Source organism: Mirounga leonina, unplaced genomic scaffold (assembly GCF_011800145.1).
Source record: "Mirounga leonina isolate KUSES-001 unplaced genomic scaffold, KU_Mleo_1.0 Mir_168, whole genome shotgun sequence".
NCBI lineage: Eukaryota > Metazoa > Chordata > Mammalia > Carnivora > Phocidae > Mirounga > Mirounga leonina.
Genome location: NW_023270426.1, coordinates 69,387,092 through 69,410,997, shown reverse-complemented (window position 1 = coordinate 69,410,997; position 23,906 = coordinate 69,387,092). Strand labels below are relative to the sequence as shown.

General features: G+C 33.2%; 1 protein-coding gene across 1 annotated transcript in view; it reads left to right on the top strand.

Moving 5' to 3' along the window:
* Nucleotides 1-23,389, top strand: part of SLCO4C1 (solute carrier organic anion transporter family member 4C1) — a 61,494-nt gene extending 38,105 nt beyond the window's left edge. The window contains exons 6-13 of the mRNA XM_035014960.1: nucleotides 1,030-1,148; nucleotides 3,138-3,282; nucleotides 3,895-4,090; nucleotides 7,908-8,061; nucleotides 11,616-11,806; nucleotides 13,074-13,138; nucleotides 14,812-14,949; nucleotides 23,207-23,389. Of these exons, the coding sequence (XP_034870851.1) occupies nucleotides 1,030-1,148; nucleotides 3,138-3,282; nucleotides 3,895-4,090; nucleotides 7,908-8,061; nucleotides 11,616-11,806; nucleotides 13,074-13,138; nucleotides 14,812-14,949; nucleotides 23,207-23,367 (1,169 nt within the window). The 3' untranslated portion in view covers nucleotides 23,368-23,389. The remainder of the gene's footprint in view (nucleotides 1-1,029; nucleotides 1,149-3,137; nucleotides 3,283-3,894; nucleotides 4,091-7,907; nucleotides 8,062-11,615; nucleotides 11,807-13,073; nucleotides 13,139-14,811; nucleotides 14,950-23,206) is intronic.
* The last annotated feature ends 517 nt before the right edge of the window (nucleotides 23,390-23,906 follow it).

Here is a 23,906-nt window from a genome sequence, read left to right as displayed (position 1 = left end):
TCAGTTTGTTTCTCAGAGTCCATAGTCTCTCATGATTCGTCTCCCCCTCCGATTTCCCCCCCTTCATTCTTCCCTTCCTGCTATCTTCTTCTTCTTCTTTTTTTTTTTCCAAGAGCAGAAGAGATGCGCTGCCATCAGGCTGCTAGGGCCATAGGCTTCTTCTTCTTTTTTTTTTTTTTTAAACATATAATGTATTATTTGTTTCAGAGATACAGGTCTGTGATTCAACAGTCTTACACAATTCACAGTGCTCATTTTCACCATATTTCAATATTAGTTTGCCTAAAAAAGAAAAGATTAAGAGAAAAGAATATCCATTCCTTTCTCTCTAAAATTTTGCTTCTATATAACCATGTAGTTCAAATACGTTACCTGTCGAAGTATTTTTCTGTAGGCAGAAATTAGTTAAATAGTTGTTCATATTGTTATGTGTAACAGGATAGATGATTAACTTTTCGGAATGGGCAGAAGAAAAGTTGACAGAGTAGAAATAGGTGGACTCATTGATTTCTTTCTACCCTGGGCCATCCAACTTATAATTCCATATATTGACTGTTTTCTCAGATTTATTGACAGTGCCATTATTAAAAATCAAAGGGTCATGGTAATACATGGTAAATGTTTCATTTGCAAAGCATGTTAGAATAAAAGAATGTAAAGGAAAAGAGCCTCAAACATACTTCGTTTAATATATAATGGATGATGGAGGAAAAAGCGATCCATTTTAAAGGAAGAAAAGAATTTAAGAGATATTTGTAAATAAAGGGAATAAATATGTCATTGGAACAAAATTGTCTCATTTTAATTTCTAGACTGATTGGAAGTTCTTTAGCTAATAGGAATAATACTAGCTCTCAGGACAGACAAATTACAGACATAGATAATTTGTGCAATTTGGTTGATAAAGAGGAACTGGCTTCTTACGTTACAAAATTTATATATTTGTAGAAGTGTGTGTCAGTTAAAAAGTAAGCGTTTAAAAAAATGAAGAATGAAGTGATAGAGCGAGTCCATTTACTATTTTTTTAGGTACAGCAAAAATTCATAGTGAAAGAATTTGCCAGACTCATCAGGAAAGGCATAGTTCCTTAAAACACACAGAGGAGAATTTTGGAACAAGTTTGAAAGATTTTCCAGCTGCTCTAAAGGTAAAATAACACTGTACACACAGCCCCCCACACACACCCTCTTGCACATATAGATAGGTAGATATATGTATATATTACATATATACATGAATAAATATATACATATATACACACAAATATTTTCATGATGCATTTTTGTTTGCCTATTTACTATAGTTCCAGCTCTTATAAATAAATGACTTCAGATTTAATTTTATTATGCTTTGAGTAAATGAGAACTATTCCAGGGTAGAACGGTTAAAAGAACATGAGTTAACTTATTGATATCAAATATCATTATTCAGTGGTTCCTCATTAGCGCTATAGCCAATCATTATTCCTTGCTATTTCCCTCATGTAATGGATCGATCAGTTATCACTGAATTGTAAATATATATTTGAGAATGTCAAACCAATATTTTTCCGTTGTGAAAGAAGTGGCAGTTAGTGGTTACTTGGTTTGAATTTGAGGTTGAAGAAACAAGTGTTCTGGTCTGTTCTGTTGTACTCCTCAGAAAAACGTTCTTTCCATTTAGCATCATAAAAGTTTTATACATACAGGAGTTTATAATTTTACCTTTTCAAGATTTGAAATTATTTACTTTTCAATTATTTTTATTTTCCCCATCAAATGAAAACTTAAAATGTTCTAACTCCGTTTATCCCACCTTTCAACTCTCTGTTCTCTCCCATGCAGGCAAATTCTTGTGTTTTGCTGAGATTGTTCCAACTACTGTTTTCTTTCATAAAAATTTTATTTATTTTATAAATTCTTATGTATATTGCCATCAAGGGTTATTACTCCCTGCTGCTTTTTTTTATTCCTACGGTTTCGTGCTTCGACGTCTCAATTCTCAATCAGATCTCTCTGGGTATGGTATTTTATTGCTAGTTTTCCTCAGGCAGGATACCATCTGAGTATCCTTGAATACTAAATGATATTTTGACTAGATGGACACTTCCGGATCATATTCTTTTAGTCTCAGAAGTCTGTGGGTGTTATATTGCTCTTTTCTACTTAAATGTGTTGTAGTTGAGAAGTTTCATGTTAGTGTGATTCTTTTTTATCTCCATTTACAGATTCATACATTTTTTCATTTATCTTTAATTTCAGGCAGTTTGTTAGGTTTTACCTCACTATATGTGTTTTTTCATTAATCCTTGACAGAAATCCATTATCTTTTTTAATATGAAGATTTAAATATTTTCTGCTATTATTATTTTTAAAAAATAGTGAATGTTTTCATTCAGGTACTTTTTCTCCTTTTGTCGCTATTGTTATTCTTATGTTAGATCATCTGGATCTGACTTCTCACTCTCTATCTTGCCCCTTCATCATTCCTGTGTGTGGGTGTGTACATGTGTGTATTTTGTTTGATTGAAATTTTTTGCATTTAATATTCCAGAACTATAATTTGGCTTTACTTTATGGTTAGATAAATTGGATTTATTAATCCCTATAGTCTCCCGGATAAATGAAAAAGATTCTGAGAAGTCCAGCAATCCATATTTAAAATTATAACTACCTAATGTTCTTAACTATTGAGTCCTTTACTTATGGAACAATATAAATTTGATAACTTAGAGACCATTCTCCTCTGTGCTTGTAGTTGAGTTCTTCATTTACTAGACATGGAAATTCAAAACACAGTAAAATAAATCAGACAAGGGGTAGATTTAATGTATGGAGATTTATAGTAGACTGGGGAAGGGAATCTTTCCAAGCTGGCTTTGAAAATCCTTTACCCAGTCCCTGCATATGATAAGGCACAATCACCCTGATGAATCACCTGTCAGTTCTCTAGGTGTTGCACATATAAATGATCTCAACATAGTATATATAAAGCTATTAATATTCCATAGTTATGCTTTTGTACTGGAGAAAATGCTGAAATTTTATAGATAATTGTATTTATTAAAAATTAGTCATTTCATCATGCTGCTATTCTAATGCTATATTTTGCAGTATAATCATAGTTATTCATTTGATGAACTATGTTTTTTCCTTAGAATTTGATGCGGAATACTGTCTTTATGTGTTTAGTTTTTTCAACTGCTTCAGAAGCCTTAATTACTACTGGGTTTGCTACATTTTTACCTAAATTTATAGAAAATCAATTTGGATTGTCTTCCAGCTTTGCAGCCACCCTTGCAGGTAAACATTTTCCTTTTTGTTTGAGTTTAATAATTTCACTTTACCGCATTAAATGTTTATTAGAACAGTGTATCATTTTGGATAGCCCACTTTTTAAAATTTATACTGATTTTCATACAAGTTTCTGATTTTCTTTTTTTTTTTTCAAATTATTTATTAAAGATTTTTTTTTTTTTTTTTTGTGAGAGAGAATGAGAGACAGGGAGCATGAGAGGGGGGAGGGTCAGAGGGAGAAGCAGACTCCCCGCTGAGCAGGGAGCCCGATGCGGGACTCGATCCCGGGACTCCAGGATCATGACCTGAGCCGAAGGCAGTCGCTCAACCGACTGAGCCACCCAGGCGCCCAGGTTTCTGATTTTCTGACATTAGTCTGTTGTATGAATGAGAATTACAGAGGCTGTGTAACTAAAGAGAATATTTGCTCATCTTAATATCCAACACATTAATTTTATTAATCTCTTGACATAACCACTATTTTACTTATAGGTTTCTAAATTGCATGATAGTATTCGTTAAAACAATACTGTGCTTGTTTTTGATGTTTTCCAATTGTCATATGAGTAACTGAGTACACTTGTGTGTTTTCTCACTCTGTGTCTTCTTTCTCGTCAGGGGCTGTTTTAATTCCTGGAGCTGCTCTTGGTCAGATTTTAGGTGGTGTCCTTGTTTCAAAACTCAAAATGACATGTAAAAATTCAATGAAGTTTGCTTTGCTCACATCTTTAGTTGCATTTGCACTGAGTTTTGTATTTGTTTATGCCAACTGTGAAAATGAGCAATTTGCCGGTGTGTCTGAATTGTATAATGGGTAAATATATTTCAGTGCTTTTTGGTATTAATATCAGGGTTATAAACGATGTGCATATTTCGAAGTATATGCTTTCTTGAATCAAATAATGAAAGACTGGCTATATTTTATTATTTTTCATTTTTTGTTTTGTTATCTTAGTCACCATACAGTACATCATTCGTTTTAGATGTAGTGTTCCATGATTCATTGTTTTTGTAAAACACCCAGTGCTCCATGCAATACGTGCCCTCCTTAATACCCATCACTGAGCTAACCCATCCCAATTGGAAGACTTTTTCCTCTAAAAAATATGTAGGTTTGTTTTGTTTCTTCACTTAAATAATCTACATCTTATTAAATGTTGGGTATTTATTCAGAGAACAATTAAGGAGCACCTGTTCTATCCTGGGTACTACGTTCAAGGATACAGAGTTGAATATAACAGAGTCTTTGCTCTGAAGGGATTCACATCCTAGGGAGAATTTTACATTTTATATTGCTATTGATCTAAGTCTTTAAAAATGGAGGTGACTCCCTATGATGAAATTCATGTATTAGGTGGGTTGAAAATAGTGTAGGAGAGAAATTAAAATGAAGCTAGTCCTAGGTTATACTAATGATTATGGTTTCTACTTTATTTATTTATTTATTTATTTTTGTTTCTACTGTAGGAGTTCATGTTTATTGTAGAGAAATAAATGACTTTTTGTTCTGACCAGTAAACATGTTTTTAACCTATAAGTGATGTGATCATTTTATTTCTTTGCCATGTTTGTTTGGTTTTGAAATCCTAAACCATGACTTAGGGGATCAGGCAGGAGGGCGTTGCCCAGTGGTGCATTTATAGCCTGCATTGTTGCTTTAATGTTTCATTGCATGTGTTTGAGGCTGATGAGGGAGCTGGTACTCCATCCAGGTCAAGGACTCCACAGTTTTGTAGAATATGGCATTCAGAGAACCTAAATAGAATGTACTTTGTTTGGATGTTGCCCGTAACAATTACGATTTGCAGGGGCTATGCATTTCTGTCATTCTGTTACATGAGACGTTGAGCATTCTGAAGCAATGTTAAGTTCAGTTCCACTACATTTATTCAACATTTGTTGACCACATCCTCTGGCTGACCTTTAGGACAAAATCTCTGCTCTAAAGGAGTTTACAATGCAGCAGGAGAGATTGGGAAACAAAATGGTAAATGAACAATGCATTAGGTAATGAGAGACATACAAAGGGCTATGAAATTCAAAAGAAGGAGAGCTTCTCAGTTTCCTTTAATAAGATTCAGGAAGGGTATGGGCTTACATATCCTTTAAGGATAAAAAGAGCTTTGAGTAGAGAGAAAGGCAAAGGGAATATGTTAGCCATAAATGCTAGAAAATAAAGGCTAGGTCTTCAGGAACCAGTTTGAATGGGACTTAGGTCATGTGTCTGTAAATAAAAAAGTATCTGGAAATGTTGAATGTGGGTGGAGGTAAGCTCTGCAGACCTGACGTGCACACCAACAAACTTTACCCAAACATATCCCGAGAAACCACTTGTTTTTTTGTATGTTCCTTTTAGAAAGTTAAGGATAGTTTAAGACTAGTTAATCACCTTGAAAAATGAATGATGTAGATATGAATCTGTTTGCTATTTTTTAACCTTAAACATGAGTTACTACCAAATAAGTTGTCTTTAGCCTATGGACAGGAAGGAAGACAAGTGAGAAGGTGCCAGTTTGAGGGGTGTGAGTGTTTAGATATAAATAGAGATAGAGTTTAATGTCACAAAGGAAGTGAGACATTGTCAGATTGCTTTTTTCTGTTTTTCTCCGTGGCCCCAAATTCTCAATTTTAGCTCTGCATGCTGCATATTAAAATGTACATAGCATGGGCAGCTTAGTCAGTGTAGCCTCATCCAAGAAACACATGTATAAGAAAAAGTAGTATATGGAAAGAAGACTAGACTAAGAAGCTTAGTGGAAGAAAGAAGTTATGAAAATGTAGTTTCTAGTAGAGTGATGCAAAGAGTCTTTGCCCTTGCCATGTAATCACAAGTGGTTAAAAACAGCTTTTTTGACTATGTACTAAGTTAGGCTTATTGATAAGTTCATTTAAAACCCTGTTAAACAGTATATATAAAAAACTTAAGATCAGCAATACTGATTATTTCAGGGGATATTATTAGTATTTATAGTATTTTATATAATTTCATTCTTAAATGCTTAATATGGACACAGCAATTGAAAAGAGACTGTCATTTCTAGAATCTGTTAGTTATTAAAACTTCCCATGGTTCTTTTATTGCCTTGACAATCTTTAGGCAGTTTGGGTCTGTTTTGGTAATCTGTTGGTGGTGGTGATTTGTGTTTTACTTTATACTTAGAACTTCATAAAATATGAAATATTGTAGTAAGTACACAGTATTTTTTCTCTATCCGGTCTCTAGCTAGAATTTCTTTGCTTATCTGAAACAGCGCCTTAAAGAAACATACCTATTAGGATGTTGTAATAGGTTTAGGGAAATCTTTGCTTATGGTAGAAGAATAATTAGAGGATAGTTTGGATTCAAATAAGAAATTAGCATTTAAATTCTACTTGTGATAAATGTGTTACTCATATATATGAAAGTGTGCATTTATACACATGTATATATTTTTTAAATATTCAAAAATTTTAAAATTTTAAATATTTTATATATTTTTAAAATACTATGTATATATTAAGACCATTTAATAAACTTTGCAAGCATTAGCTATTTTCCTAATAACAGGTTCCCCTTTACCTCATGCAGTAAATCCTTATAAAACATATAGGGTTAAGTGGCTTATATAGGTTTGAAAAAGGAATATATGCTATATTTCTCTGTTTCTACTGAAGTTTGCATCATACTGTCTTATATTTTCATGTTCTCAGTAGTCACTTATTCATAACGTGAGAATTATACATTGGAAAATTTAAATTTAAAAATGTTTGTAGAGGTTGTTTTTTAGAATTGAAGAGGTAGTATTTTTCTAGTCGCTGTACTTCTTTATTTATATTGTAAGCTAGTTGTAAGTAGACCATAATGCTTTCTTTTGTGAGTAAAACAGTGCTTGAAAAAGAAATCTAGCAGCAGCCTGTGGCAGGTATTCCTGATACCTAGCATAGGGTCCAGCATTTGCTCAATGTTTATTGGTTGAATGAATGAATAAATAGGGACTGGAGAAGTGTCTTTGCTTAAGGTAACCCTTTATTTTATCCAAGATATTGCATCCTATTAAGAAGCAGCATGGAACAGAACTGAGCCTGGGAACCGGGAATATTTGGCAAAGACAGAAAAGTAACTTAATCTCTCTGGGCCCTAGTTTTTCTACTGATAAAATGAGTATGTTGAATACCATTATTTTATTCATGCTTCTAGGTTTAAAATTTTGCCCACGCCCCAGAGAGATTTTTTGATGTCTGCAGACATTTTGGTTGTCATAACTGAGGGTTGCTACAGAAATCTAGTGTGTAGAGAGACCAGGGATGCTGCTAAGCATCCTACAATCCACAAAATCATCAAGCCCCTCCCTGCCACCCCTTGAAAGAATAATCTAGTGCCAAATGAGAAACCTTGTTTTATTTGCTTACTCTGCCTGTTTTTCTTATCACAGACATACATTATATGAGTATTGTTTATACTACCTCTCTCTCCCATAAGAAATTAAATTCTATGTGAAAAGGCAGACATTTTATTTGTTTTATTCTTTCAGTAACTAAATACGTGTTGAGCGAGTAAATTGACTGAATGGCAAGATATAGCAATGCTACTGAACTGTTCATTAAAAGTTATAACATAGATAATTTGCCCTTATTTCATTTCTTGTTCACAGGACAGGAAAACTGGGAAACTTGACCGCTCCTTGTAATACCAATTGTAATTGCTTGCGATCATATTATTATCCTGTCTGTGGAGGAGATGGAATCCAGTATTTTTCTCCCTGCTTTGCAGGTTGTAGAAATTATATTTCAAAAAGACATCTAAAGGTAACTTGTGTCTTCTACTTTACTTTAATGAGGCAGTGTGTTTGTATAAGTATGGATGGCCATCTTTATTCCTCTAGTGGAATTATGTAGTGCTTCTTCTTCCCTTGCTCTCCTACCTCCTCCATTCAGAAGCCAGAGGTAAAGTTTCAGTCAAGTTAGATGAATAAACTCTAGAGATCTGCTGTACAACATTGTAACTATTATCAACAATAATGTAAGCTTTAAATTTGTTAAGAGGGTAGAGCTCATGCAAAGCGTTCTTACTTTAATTATGTGTGTGTGTATATATATATATATATATATTTTTTTTTTTTTAAGCACCTGAGCACTCCAGCTGAAAAAGACCCTTCTTCCTTTATATCTCAGATGCATTGAATGTGGAAAAATCAATTTTGCAGTTATTCACATCCATCTTTGTAACATTACTTCTGTTACAGTAGTGAAATATTATTTACATTTTTATATTTTTTATTTTTTTCTCAGCCATACTTTATGCCCCAGAAATCCGAGAACTTCTATTCTTACTAAATACTGTGTGTATAATGGAAGCATAATAAATATTTATTGCTTTGATATGATGCACCATGGATTCATTTTAAAATACCCAAATCATTAATTCTCAAATACAAATTTACTTTTAATTCTAGATTAGAATGCATATTAGTTTACCTATATATGATTTTTTTAACAATTAAATGGTTTAAGAGAATCCAATAGAATTTTGTTGGATTTCATCTTGGCTAAATTTAAGAGTTTGGGGAAAAAATAACATTCAGATTATTTGTAGTACATATGTTATGCATTAATAGATAATGTGATAACTTTAAGAAGACCTGAGGGAAATATATACTATGATATAAGAGATCACAATGAATAAGATATATAAGAATTACATGACAAAACAGCACAATCTTGAATATTTGAAATGTAGAATAATGAAATGACATTCATTTTCCCATATAAAGAGAAGTTGAAGATTGCAAGAAAAGATTTCTTTGTAAATAAGTAGAAATAGATAATTGAAACGATCCATAAAATTACTTCAGATTTCTTCTAAAACCAACATGGATGTGTTTGTGTGTGTGTGGTTATATACATTTGTATGTTCATAAATACATACATAAATCTATGTATGTGCATGTGCATATATATGCATATCTTTAATAATTTTATGTGCAATAAATACAGTAGAAGTTTGAACATACTAGGATTTGATCTTCCTGCAAGAAGTGTGAGAATATGAGAAACAATGTACATTTTTTCATATTACCTAGGTTATAGATTTTTTAAATGATCATCTAAGAACACTAAAAAATATGACAGAAAAAAAATGTCTGGTGAATCATAGTAGGCCTAATAGACTTGGATGCCATATGTGCAGTTTTAATCCTTGGGATAAAACTAATTAGATCATTACCGTTAGGTGCCTATGAAAAATAAAAGACATCAGGAAGATTTTTGAGCTCTCAAGTCTGAAGTTTATCATGCCTTCAAACCGGTAGACATCTGAGATTGCTTTAGTTTCAAAACAGGTTGAGAAAATTAGGTGTTTGTGTCAGTTACAAGAAATCGAATTCCACAAATGAGCATGATGCACATTATAGAATCAGAACTACCAGTAAGGTAGCTAACTGTTCCTTTGAGAGGCAGGTGTATGTAGGTATTATTTTCTTGTGTATAAAATATGATTAATAATTATTACTGACTGACTCTACTTAGGAAAAGATCACAAGGAGATATTTGTAGGGTTTTACTCACATAACTGAAAACGTTAGACACAAATACTATCCTGTATATGGAAACCTCCTCCCCAAAAAAGAAAAAAAAAATCTAATAACCAGAGCATATTTTAAATGGTATTGGTTATTTTGATATGATTAATTTGATATTTATATTTTTCTCCAAATACTGTAATTGCCATCTTAACTAGCAAATTGTCTTCTAGGGATTGTTTAGGAAAAACAAATATTTTGACTTCATATTTTCTATTTGTCCTGGCTTTTTCATGTCCATTTAGTCCACGTAACAACTCATTTTTTCACAGGATTTTTTTTTTTCCTAATGGCATATTTCAAATAGGCAAAATGCATTGATAATAGTATAGTAAATACTTATGTACATTTGTTCACAGAAATATTAGTCTTATATTTCACACTAGTGACCCAAACAACAAAACAGATATTGACTGACAGCTAGGTATAGTTATATAAGCAAGCAAAATTGTATACGTTTTTATGTAAGAGAGGTGTAAAATTACATCGAGATAGAAAATACTTTTATTTTAAAAATTTAAAAGGCTACATTTCTTCATTATTTGATATATCCCATTGCTGAGCATGTAATATTCCATTGTGGGAGTGTCATCCGTGTATTTGGATGTCCTGAATCAATACCAGTGGCCTTAGATTAGCTTTAGCACTGAAAAAAGGTTTCTGGCCTTCAGAATAATAAAAGGACCATTTCCCTTTGACTTCTTTGGCTTTACTCTAACTTTATTGAGGCCTTAAACTTGTAAAAAGATTTATAGTAAGGATAGAATTGAGGTGTAAAAGACCTTTAAAAAATAATTATGCCTTACGAACTTCCTAAACTCTCAATTCTTTTCCTATAAAAGTGATACTTGTGATCTTTTAACGTGTTACCTTCCAACACTTTAGATTATTAATTTGTATGTATGTATATATTAAATAGTTAATATTTTATATTTACATATAAAATAGCTTTCAGGATAATGAAGTAATAACTTCTATGTTTTATTGTTATAAAAATGTCATCTTAGAAGGCATATAGTTTGCTTTTGCTTTTAGTAAAACAATTACAAAAAGTTCAGAAAGTTATAGTAATTTAGTTGAAAGTAGTATTTTTTTTTCCTAGAGACTTGTGATGTATTAGTTGATTTGACTGTGGCACTTGTTAAAATTACAGTGTTCATCCTTTCAAACTAATGTGGAGAGTGAGATTGTCACTCCACATGCTTCTTTGCCTTCTTTAATGGAAAACTATTTGAACAGTTATGAGCCATTAAAAGTAGTCTAGAATGTGAGATCTGGTAATTGCTGTATTCTTGTCAATTTATATTATAAGTCATGAGTCAATAGTAGGTTACAATTTGAAACAATGAACACAAAACTCAAATACAGGCCATAAATATGGCCCCTTATTTTCACTTAATTTCTTAAAAGTTAATTATTCTTTCTCAGCATTATTTGTTGTGTATAGATTAAGACTGTGTAAAATGTTTGTCATGTCTAGAGATCACATAACTTAAAATGATAAAATATGTTTTCAAGAGGGGCACCTGGGTGGCCCAGTTGGGTAAGTGGCTGACTCTGGATTTCGGCCCAGGTCATGATTCCAGGGTTCTGGGATGGAGCCCTGTGTTGGGCTCTGTGCTCAGCAAGGAGTCTGTTTGAGGATTCTCTTTCTCCCTCTCCTTCTGTCCCTCCCCCTGTTTGCTCTCTCTCTCTCTCTCTCTCAAATAAATAAATAAATAATCTTTAAATATATATTTTCAAGATAAGTGCTTTCAATATTTTCTTGTCTAATATTTCTAGGTATATTACAACTGTTCCTGTATTGAAAGGAATATAGAAATGACACCTACTTTGGCAAATTTTGATTTTGAAGCTAAAGCTGGAAAATGTGAAAATCGATGTGCAAAGTTACCCGTTTTTCTTGGCATTTTTTTTGCTACAATTATCTTTACATTTATGGCTGGTACTCCTATAACTGTGTCCATCCTAAGGTATATATTGTGAAATTTGCCATCCCTAAGACATGTTGGGTGAAAAGAAAATGGACTCAAGGGTTCATTTGGGGTTTCTATTGACCGCCAGTTCCAATACTAATTTGGTTCTTTTAAGATCATTAGTTCCATGGCGTGGAAAACCTGTTTCATTGATCCCCAGATGAATGAGGTTTAAATATGATTATGTATGTGAAAATGTCTTGATGTTGCCTACCTGGAATATACTTGACTTTAGTTTCTCTGCCTCTTTCATGACCCTTCAGTTGAAGCTGTTGGACTGTGTTTGAGTATGATGGAAATGCAGTGCATTCCACATATGTCAGAATCAGAATGACAGAATTCTACCTTATGTAGTAGGTGCTGTGATATTCAGCTTTCCTGTAAACAGTGCTCTGCTGGATGAGAAGCTAGCTGTCACCTGGCTCTTAACAGTGTTTTGAGCTTCAAGTTGCTCTTTCTCCTTCTACATCACTTGATAAAACTATTTTCTGTCTGCGCTGTCATAAGTTCATCAGCCTTTCTGTGTCTTTCCTAACAAATTCTAGCTTCAGTTTTTGTTCCCTGATACTATCTTTTCACACACTTTTTTGTCAATTGGAAATTTTAGAGATTCTGTCTAGAAGTACTAAATAGTCTGTTAACATTATCCTACGTGGACACTGGAGTTGTTTAGAGAATTAAGAAAATGCTTTTTTAAAACTTCATTTTTGAAAAATTATCTGCATTACCTTTCAACTACATGTTGATCTCTTTTATCTCCTATGTAATTCTTGGGTGCCAGCGTCATGTTTTATTCATCTTTGATAACCGTTACCTAAAATCAGATCGAGCCTCAGCAACTATTTTACATTGACCCAGATTTGTACCTTATCCCATAGATATGACTTCTATCTCAAAGTTAGTAAGTTAGAGTAGGAATTATTTACTTGTGACTTAAGGGATAGTTAAAAATAAGTCTTATTAATACATGTCCTTTCTTTTTTACTTTTGTTACAGTTCGTACATATTCAATACATTTGTTAAACTTTATTTGTCCCTTTTTGGTGTTACTTATATTTGTAGTGTTTTTCGTTCACATACTATTTTTCTTCTTTTATAATTACAGAAAGGTTGAACTGTATATAAGCTGTTACAAATAGTTTATTTAATGCACATACCATTTATTTTAATCTAGAAATGCTAAGCTGGTATAAAAATAAATTTGCTCAAAGAGCAAATATACGATACAACCACTTTTGGTTTAATATGTATTTGATATCTCCAGGTGTGTTCATTACAGGCAGCGGTCCCTAGCATTGGGAATACAGTTTATGCTGCTTCGATTATTAGGTATGCTCTTTTTCTTAATTCATTGGTGACTGTTGGTTATTTTTGTTCGTTAGTGTTATTGGTTTACTCACTTACATTATGTGCCAAGAAAATAATTAATTTAAATACCATGGAAAACTGCCTAATTGTCATTGAAGAAAGCTGTTTTCTAATATTCAAGATATAGTATTATTTATATATCACATAAGAAAATAATGACTTCACTTTTCACCTACCTAATTAGTTAACTGTTGTTTCCAATTCTGTTACAAATGTAACTTTAAAGAGTGTGTCATATTTATTTAAAGTACAACATAAGATCATGAACACACGTTTAAAAATAGAGCATAGTAAAATACGTAAATTTTTTTCTATTCATGTAAAGCCCATTACCAATATAAATTATGATGAAATCTTATTTATAGCTATGGCAATTCCTTTTCTTCCCAGCATTTATCTCCATTTGGGACATAATTATATTGTATTAGAAATGAAAAATAATGAGTTAAAGTATTTAAATGAAACTTTGGCATAGATATTGTGGCTAGTTGAGAATTGTTGAAAGACTTTATGGAAATTTTTATAAGATTCCAGATGTAGAAAGAAGTAGAAGGACAGAAATACTGTATTATATACATAATTATATGTGTATATGATTATACCCACAGTATTATACAGATAATACTGAAATCATTTATAAAAACAAAAACCAGAAGCAGGGACATTAGAGATCACTTGGACCAGCTTTCCAATTTTCAGATTAATAAATTAAGGCTCTGAGAGATTTAGGGATTTGCCCATAGTTAAACAATTCGTGGTGAAAAAGAAACTAGGAAAATGATATCCTTACTCTCAGTCCAGTGCTCCTTTGACTCTGTATCATGCTGCAGGTCATGAAAGAACGGGCTGGATGTAGTTGAAATCTTTGTCTAAGAAATGTATTTGATTTGTAACAGTTGGAAACTCCTTAAATATGTGAAAGTTTATTACCTCATGACTTCATGCGAGGGAGGAGGTATGTTTGAGAGAGTATTCATGTTGGTATGAATGTGTGTGCCTGTGTGTGTGTGTGCATACACATGTGCACTCTCATGCATGCACATGCACATACACATAACACATCAATAATTTCGATTTTTAAAAAGTAGAATAGCTAGGGCCCCTGGGTGGTACAGTTGGTTAAGTATCCAATTCTTGATATTGGCTCAGGTCATGATTTCAGGGTCATGAGATCAAGCCCCGTGTCGGGCTCTGAGCTTAGTGAGGAGTCTGCTAAAGTTTTTCTCTCCCTCTCTCCTTCCCTGTGTTCACTCTCTCTCTCTCTCAAATAAATAAATCTTTAAAAAAAGTAGAACAGCTAATTTCAAAGGCATAGTCATTAAATTAGAAAAATTAGAAAAGCAGTGGATTAAAATATTTACTTAGCTAAGTGTTAACCCAATATATGCCAGATTTATTATTAAAATAACTTTCTGAGTTGATTAGAAATATATAATTATTTAATTATTTTAGAATGTTTTATCTATATTTCTTTCTATCGCTTTTACTTGCACATGACCTGATTGATCTGTATATGGACAGATTAGTTCCTAGTCTTATTTACATAAAATATATTTATAACCATGTATATAAAAACCTGTTAACTATAGACTGTAATCTTTACTGATTGTGTATTTCACATATAATTCTTCTAGGCACAATACCTGGACCAATTATATTTGGTGTCACAATAGACAGCACATGTATTCTGTGGGATATTAATGAATGTGGAGCTAAAGGAGCTTGCTGGATTTATAATAACATCAAGATGGCCCATATGCTAGTAGCCATAAGTAAGTGGTGATTTCTTCATAACTTTAGATTAAATTTATGATGTCAAGAGAAAAAGATCTTGCTGTTACTTACTTAAGTTTTGTAATGTTCAGTCCGTGCTGTTGGGCTATCCTGTAGTTCTGAAGCAGAGATCATTTATCACAGCAAGTTATGAAAGACTTTAATGAGTTGTAAGGCTCAGTCTAAAATAGAAGAGAATAACATTTTAGCTTTCATAAAATCACATACATTTTTTTAAAACAACTTCTCTCAAAATTTGTTTTGAATGTCTACTAACAAAAAGCTAAAAGACAATTCTGAGAAACTTTCTGGAATGATTGTCATCTAGGTACCTGGGCTTTGGAAAGCACTTAGAGCTGAGGTAGGAAGTATCCTTTGGCTCTAAAGCATGTTGTAAGAAATGTTTTTATAGTTTAAAAGGTTAGCTATGATGTTTAACCCTTTTTGGTTTTGGTAGTCTGTCTTAGATACTCTTGGTTAAACAATAAATAACAATGAAGATTGAGGAAATAGACCAATATATCTATTTTGTAAGAGTTAATATTTAAAAATTTAAAAACAACCTAAAATTATATATTTAAATTAAAAATGGAGGTAGAGGTTTCAAGATGGTGGCACAGAAGGACCCTAAACACATCTCCTCCCATAAACACAACAAATTTATAGCTACATGTAGAATAATTTCTGAAGAAAGGGATCTTAGCACTGAACACAGCACCCCATAACAAGGGACAAAAGAGATACATGGAGTAGGGTAGAAAAGGCAGAGACATGGCCTTGCCCATGATCTTACCCCAGACATGATAACTCCACAATTGGGAAGGATTCCATAAACAAAGAGCACTTCTTCAACGAGCGAAGGGGTTGAGTCCCACAACAGGCATTCTGACTCAGAGGACTGGCACTGGAAAGACAAGATCTCCAAACATCTGGTTTTGAAAATCGATAGGGATTAAGACCAAGAGAAACACAGAATTATAGGGAACAGAGATTCCACTCTTAAAGGGTTCATGTGCAAACCCACTCATCCTGAGATCCAGCACAAAAGCAACAGAATGAAAGGCACCCAGACCATAAGCACAGAAGACCCACTTAGTAATTTTAAAGTGGCTGCTAGAGAGGCAGGAGCCTGCAGGGGTTTTATCCAGGGACAAAAGCCCTGGCGGGCACCATTTTTGTAGTCTTATCCTAACTTGCTGGTGACAGAATCAGGGTGTGCCATTTTCCATGCCCTTCCTCCAGCCTGCTAGCACCAGAGAGCATGCTCTGCCCATCCTGCCCTGTAACCAGGCTGGACACATACTCTGCACCCCACCCACCCTGTGCAGAGATCTAGCCACAGTTAGGATGGGCAAGCTTCCTGAGCTCCATCCTTCCCATTTAGCAGCCAAGATGTAAACGTGTGGTCAGGTTCCCTGAGCTCCACCCTCCTAATGTGGCAGACAAGCTGCAGCTGGATCAGGTGAACATTCCAACCCTGCCCTATTTACACAGCTACCAAGCCAAAACTGGGCTATGTGAGTACCCTGAGTGTCACCTATCCCATACAGCAGGTGCATCCCTATTATAGACAGCTAGGACATGCAGCCCACATGAGGGATGTCCATAGAGCGCCGGAGTCTGTAACCAAGGAAGACTGTGTTTTGGGGCCACATGAAGCAGCTCTTATACAAGCCCACTACCTCAAGATTGAAAGAAGTAGCTATTGTACCTAATGCATATAGATAAACACAGAGAGACAGGCAAAATGAGAAGACAGATTCCAAACCAAAGAACAAAGCAAATCCCAGAAAAAAAGACCTTAAGGAAATGGAGATAAGCAGTCTACCTGATTAAGAGTTCAAGGCAATGGCCATAAAGATGCTCACCAGTTTTGAGAAAAGAATGGGTGAACACAGTGAGAACTTTAACAAAGAGGTAGAAAATATAAGAAAGTACCAAACGTTAAGTTATAACTGAACTAAAATATACTCTAGGGGTTTCAGTAGCAGAATGGATGAATTAGAGGCATCAGTCAGTGAGCTGTAAGACAGCAATGGAAAACACTCAGAGCAGCAAAATGAAAATAGAATTAAAAGACGAGATACCTTGAGGGACCTCTGGGACAGCATCAAGTGGAATAACATTTCCATTCTAGGGCCCTCAGAAGGAGAAGAGGAAGTAAAGGGCTAGAAAAATTAGTTGAAGAAATAATGGCTGAAAACTTCCCTAATCTAGAGAAGGAAACAGACATGCAGGTCCAGAGTTCCAAATAAGATGAACCCAAAGGTAAATACACCAAGACCAATTATAATTAAAATATGATAAAGGTAAAGATAGAGAATCTTAAAAGCCTCAAGAGAAAAAAAATTACATATAAGGGAAACCCAATAAGGTTATCAGCAGATTTTTCAGCAGAAATTGCAAAGGGCAGAAAGAAGTGGAATAACATTCAAAACACTGAAAGGAAAAAAATTGCCACCAAGAATACTCTCCCCAACAAGGTTATCATTCAGAATTAAAGGAGAGTTGAAGAGTTTTCCAAGTAAGCAAAAGCTAAGGAAGTTCATTACCACTAAACTGGCCTTACAAGAAATGCTAAAGGGACTTTTCTAAGCTAAAAAGGAAAGGCATTAATTAATAAAACATGAAAATAAAAATCTCAGAAGTAAAGGTAAATAAATAATAGAGGTAGTAGATAAGCCTCTTATAATGGAAGTGTTAAGGGTGAAAGACAAAATTAGTAAAGTTAATTTAAAATACAATAATTAGTTAAGGGAACATAAAATAAAAAGATATGTGTCATCAAACATCTAAAACATGGAGGGTGTGAGTAAAAGTATCAAGATTTGAAATACGTTCAAAATTAAGTTACCATCAACTTAAAAGAGACTGTTAAATATATATGTTATATGTGAACTTCACGGTAATCACACACATAAAAAAATTATGGTAAATACAGAAAGGAAAAGAAAAAGGAATCTAAACTTAACACTAAAGAAAATAAACCACAGGGGAAGAGGGAAAGAGAATAAAAAAGGATCAGAGAGAAACTACAAAAACAGCCAGAAAACAGTTAACAAAATGGCAATAAGTACATACCTGGCAATAAGTACATACCTATCAATAATTCCTTTAAATGTAAGTGAATTAAATTCTATAATCAAAAGACATAGAGTGGCTGGATAAAAAAACAAGACCCTTGTATATGCTACCTATAAGAGACTCACTTAAAATCTAAAGATGCTCACAGGCTAAAAGTGAAGGGATAGAAAAAGACATTCCATGAGAATGAAAATGAAAAGAAAGCTGGAACAGTAATACTTACCTCAGACAAAATAGACTTTAAAACAAAGACAGTAACAAAAGACAAAAAAGGGCATTACATAATGGGATCAAAAAAACCAGCATTGTAAACCCATCATAGCAGCACCTAAATATATAAAGCAAATATTAACGGTAGTAAAGGGAGAAATAGTAATATAATAATAGTAAGGGACTTTAATACCTCGCTTAGATCAATGGATAGATCATCCAGATAGAAAATCAATAAGGTAACTTGGCCTTAAATAGATCAGATGGACCTAACAGATATATACAGATATATATTCCATCCTAAAACAGCACAATACGCATTCTTTTTAAATGCACATGGGACATTCTCCAGAATAGATGACATGCAAGGTCACAAAACAAATCTTAATAAATTTGAGAAGATTGAAATTATATCAGGCATCTTTTCTGACAAAAAAAATATGAAACTAGAAATCAGTTACAAGAAGAAAAGTGGAAAATTCACAAATATGTGAAGATTTAAAAACATGCTACTGAACAACCAATGGATCAAAGAAGAAATCCAAAAGAGAAATTAAAAAAATACCTCGAGATAAATAAAAATGGAAACCCGATCTTCCAAAATTTTTGGAATGCTGCAAAAACAGTTGTAATAGGGAAGTTCGTAGTTATACAGATACAGGCCTACCTTGAGAAACAATCAAAATCTCATGGGGCACCTGGGTGGCTCAGTTGTTAAGCATTTGCCTTTGGGTCAGGTCATGGTCCCAGGGTCCTGGGATTGAGCCCCACATCAGACTCCCTGCTCAGTGGGAAGCCTGCTTCTCCCTCTCCGCCTGCTTGTGTTCCCTCTCTTGCTGTGTCTCTCTCTGTCAAATAAATAAAATCTTAAAAAAAAAAAAAATCAAAATCTCAAACAATCTACCTTTATATTTAAGGGAACTAGAAAAAGAGAAAACAAAGCTCAAAGTTCTTAGAAGGAAGAAAATAATAAAGAGCAGGACAAAAATAAGTGGAATAGAGACTAAAAAAGCAATAGAAATGATCGGTGAAACTGAGAGCTGGTTCTTTGAAAAGATCAGCAAAATCAACAGGCCTTTAACTAGATTCATCAAGAAAAAAGAGAGCCCAACAAAATCAGAAATGATAGAAGAGAAATTACATGGACACCACAGAAATACAAAGGATCATAAGAGGATATTATGAACAATTATACACCAGCAAATTAGACAACCTAGAAGTAATGGATAAATTCCTAGAAACCTATAATCTTCAAGACTGAGTCTTGAATAAATAGAAAATCTGAATAGAAAATAGACCAGTTGCTAGTAATGAGATTAAATCAATAATCAAAAAACTCCCAGCAAAGGTCCAGGTCCAGATGACTTCATAGGTGAATTTTACTAAAAATTTAAAGAGTTAGTACTTATCCTTCTCAAATTATTGAAAAAAAATGAAGAGGAAAGAACACTTCCAAACTCGTTTTATGAGCCCAGCATTATCCTTATATTAAAACCAGACAAAGACACTACAAAAAAGAAAATTACAAGTCAATATCCCTAATGAACATAGATACAAAAGTCCTCGACAAAATATCAAACTTAATTCAGCAATATATTAAAAGGATCATACACCCTGACTAAGTGGGATTCATTCCAGGGATGCAATGTTTGTTCAACACCCACAAACCAATCAGCGTGACACATGACTTTAACAAAATGAAGGATAAAAAAATATATGACCATCTCAAAAATAGAAGGAAAACATCCGATAAAATTCAACGTCCATTTATGATAAAAGCTCTAACCAAAGTAGGTATAGAGGGAATATACCTCAACATAATAAAGGCCATATATGACAAAGCCACAGCTAACATAATACTCAACAATAAAAATCTAAAACTTTTCTTCTAAGATCAGGAACATAGTACGGATGTTCATTCTCACCACTTTTATTCAACATAGTATTGGAACTCCACCAAAAAACTATTGGAACTAAAACAAATTTGGAAGTTGCAGGATACAAAATTAATATACAGAAATCTTTTGCATTTCTCTGTACTAACAGCAAACTATGAGAAAGGGAAATTAAGAATCCTTTTACAGTTGCACCAAAGAGAGCCCAGAACTAAACCCACATTTATATGCTCAATTAATCTACAATAAAGGAGACAAGAACATTCAATCGAGAAAAGACAGTCTCTTCAATAAATGGTGCTGCAAAAATTGGACAGCTACATGCAAAAGAATGAAATTGGACCACTTTCTTACACCATACACAACAGTAAACTCAAAATGTGTTAAAGACTTAAATGCAAGACCAGAAACCATAAAACTAGAAGAAAACAGACAGTAAGCTCTTTGACAGCAGCCTTAATAATAATTTTTTGGATCTGTCTCTTCAGGCCAGGGAAACAAAAGCAAAAATAGACAAAGGGACTACGTCAAACTAAAAAGCTTTTTTGTACAGTGAAGGAAACCATCAACAAATGGAAAGGAAAACTACTGAATGGAAGAAGATACTTGGAAATGAGATGGCCAATAAGGAGTCAGTATCCAAACTATATAAAGAACTTATACAACTCAATAACAATAACAACAAAAGCAAACAACCTGATTAAAAGACAGAGGATCTCATAGACATTTTTTCAAAAGAAGACATCCAGATGGCCAACAGACAAATGAAGAGATGCTTACCATCACTCATCATCAGGGAAATGCAAATCAAAACCATAATGAGATACCACCTCACACCCCTCAGAATGGCTATTATCAAAAAGAAGAAATAACAATTATTGGTGAGGATTTGGAGAAAAGGAAACTCTCATGCACTATTGGTCAGAATACAGACTGGTGCAGCCACTATGGAAAATAGTATGGTGTTTCCTCAAAAATTTAAAACTAGGACTACCATATGATCTAGTAATTCTACCTCTGGGTATTTCTGGGTATTTATCTGAAGAAAACAAAAACACTAATTGAAAAGGATGTATGTACCCCTATGTTTATTGCAGCATTATTTAAAATAAGATATGAAAGTAACCCAAGGGTCAATTGGTAGGTGAATGGATAAAGAAAATGTGGTTTATATATCCAGTGCAATAAAAAGAATGAAATCTTACTATTTGTGACAGCATAAATGGACCTAGATGGTATTATGCCAAATGACATAGGTTAGATAAAGGCAAATTATATATGATTTCACTTACAAATAGAATCTAAAAAAGCCAGAAAAATGAAACAAAACAAAACAAACAGACGGATACAGAGAACAAACTGGTGGTTGACAGAGGGGAGTAAGTGAGCAGACAGGCAAAATAGGTGAAGGAGAGCAAAAGGTACAAATTCCCAGTTATAAAATAGGTCACAGGGATGTAATTTACAGCATAAGATATATAGTCAATAATATCATAAGGGCGCCTGGGTGGCTTGGTTGGTTAAGCATCCGACTCTTGAATTGGCTCAGGTAGTGATCTCAGCGTCGTGAGACTGAGCCCCGAGTTGGGCTCTGTGCTGATCCTGAAGCCTGCTTAAGATTCTTTCCCTCTCCCTCAGCCCCTGATCTTTCTAAAAAAAAAAAGTAAATTAAAAAAATAGTATTGTAATAACTTTGTATGGAGACAGATGGTAACGACCTATTGTGATCATTTCATAATGTTTAAAAATATCAAATTACTCTTGTACATCTGAAACTAATATAAGTTGTACATCAATTATAATTCAATAAAAAGAGAAATCCTAGATGAACACACACACACATATATGTATGTATTATTACATAATGTGTGAGTTTCATTGTGTGTATTTTGGCACATGTATCAAGAGAGCTTATTAATCTTAATGCATTTAAACCCAGAGAATGATGTCTTAATTTGTAATGACAAAATAATAAAATACCCACTGAAGAAATAAATACATAAATCCAAAAATGTAATAGGAGGGTAAATATTGGCTAGAATAGGCAAAATTAATCTTTTCACAACTTTTACTTGTTGAACCTTTTTTATTCACTGTGTTTTTATGTTTAAAAAATTATTTAATTGGTTATGCATGTACTTTTTGACCAGAAGATACAAATAATGAATTGTTCCCCTTTCTACTCTGTGGTGAATGTGAGATTTTTTTCCCCAAACCATGTATACCTTTAAATTTTCTAAAAACATTAATCGTGGTAGTACCTACCTAATTAGTCTTCCTGTAAATCTATAAATGCTTAGTTCAATTAGAATTCATGTTTTTCAAACACACATTTTGAGTAAAATACTAATGGCTAACACAAATTATGTACTGAAGAAACTATATTGTGAGGCCATTTAGTTTATTCAACTGTCACTTAAATGCTTATACTCTGGCCAGAAATAGTTTCTCTTTATATAGCCAAGCTCAAAATCAGAGTCCTTTGAAAACAAAGCTTGTGCAGTGAATCTCATTGTTTCACATTTTTAGTTGATACTTAAATTTGGTTGAGTATTCAATATGGTATATTTTGTGGAGCCTTTCTCCTAAGAAACCCAAAGCCTTTTTATTTTTAGAATTATTTTCCATCATGGACGTGAAAATTCTACAACTTATTATTTAGGTTCAAGGATATTGTAAGCCATTTTATTTTGTCATTGACTTCATTTCTTGCAATTTTTTATACATATGATGTGGTGTTAATAAAGCTAGAAGTAGAACATAGATTTATTTAATTGTATATGATACTTTATAAGAATGTACAATCATAATGAAGAAAAGAATAGTTATTGTACAGTTTTAATGTTTAGAAAGAAAATTAAGGTCTAGTTCATTGAATTGTATAGAAATATTTTGCTGAAGAATATCACCTTTCTCTCTAAAATTTTAAAAATTTAAAACATGGAACTATAATGCATATACTCCTCTTTAAAGTAGGTTTCTATTTGGGAGGAATTTCTCAGTGAGAATTCATTTTTCTAATACTTAAAGGCCCAAATGCATGATTAATTTTTGTTTTTATATTTAGGTGTTGCTTGTAAAACTATCACCGTTTTCTTCAATGGGTGTGCAGTCTTTTTGTATAAGCCGCCACCATTAGGCACAGATGTATCATTTGAAAATCAGAAAACAGTTGTGAGTACTGTTTCAGTAGAATGTGATCTCAACAATACAGGAAATGAAGGGTGAAATAGAAAAAGGAGACTGTTTTACAGCTGGAAAATTGGCCATCATTGGTAAGAGTGCACATTGCCATTGCAGCAGTATCTACCCAATATGGACAATCACATTTTAAAAGTTGGTATTTTATAATTAAATATGTTTTCTGTACATCTATGGACTTGTTTATTTTTGTTTTAATGTAAGAAACAGACCTGTGCCTTCAGAGCCCACCCAAAGTCTCAGAACACACACACACAGACACACACAGACACTTCCCATTGTCCAGGTGTGAAATAACAAGATAATAAACTAAATTAGAAAAAATAGCCAATTATTAGTTAAAAGTTTACATTTTAAAGACAAAGTGACATTTCTGTTCTTCTTGCAACCTGTTTTATTTTAATTATCATTGCCAGTAGTTTGGGCTTATTTAGGAGAATTTGTGGTATAAAAATGTAAACTAATTAAATTCATGTGATGATTTTTAAGAACTATTACTATTACATATTCATGAATTTAAAACTAGCTATTTTGTTTTTAAATTTATATACATTAGTCTGTCCTTT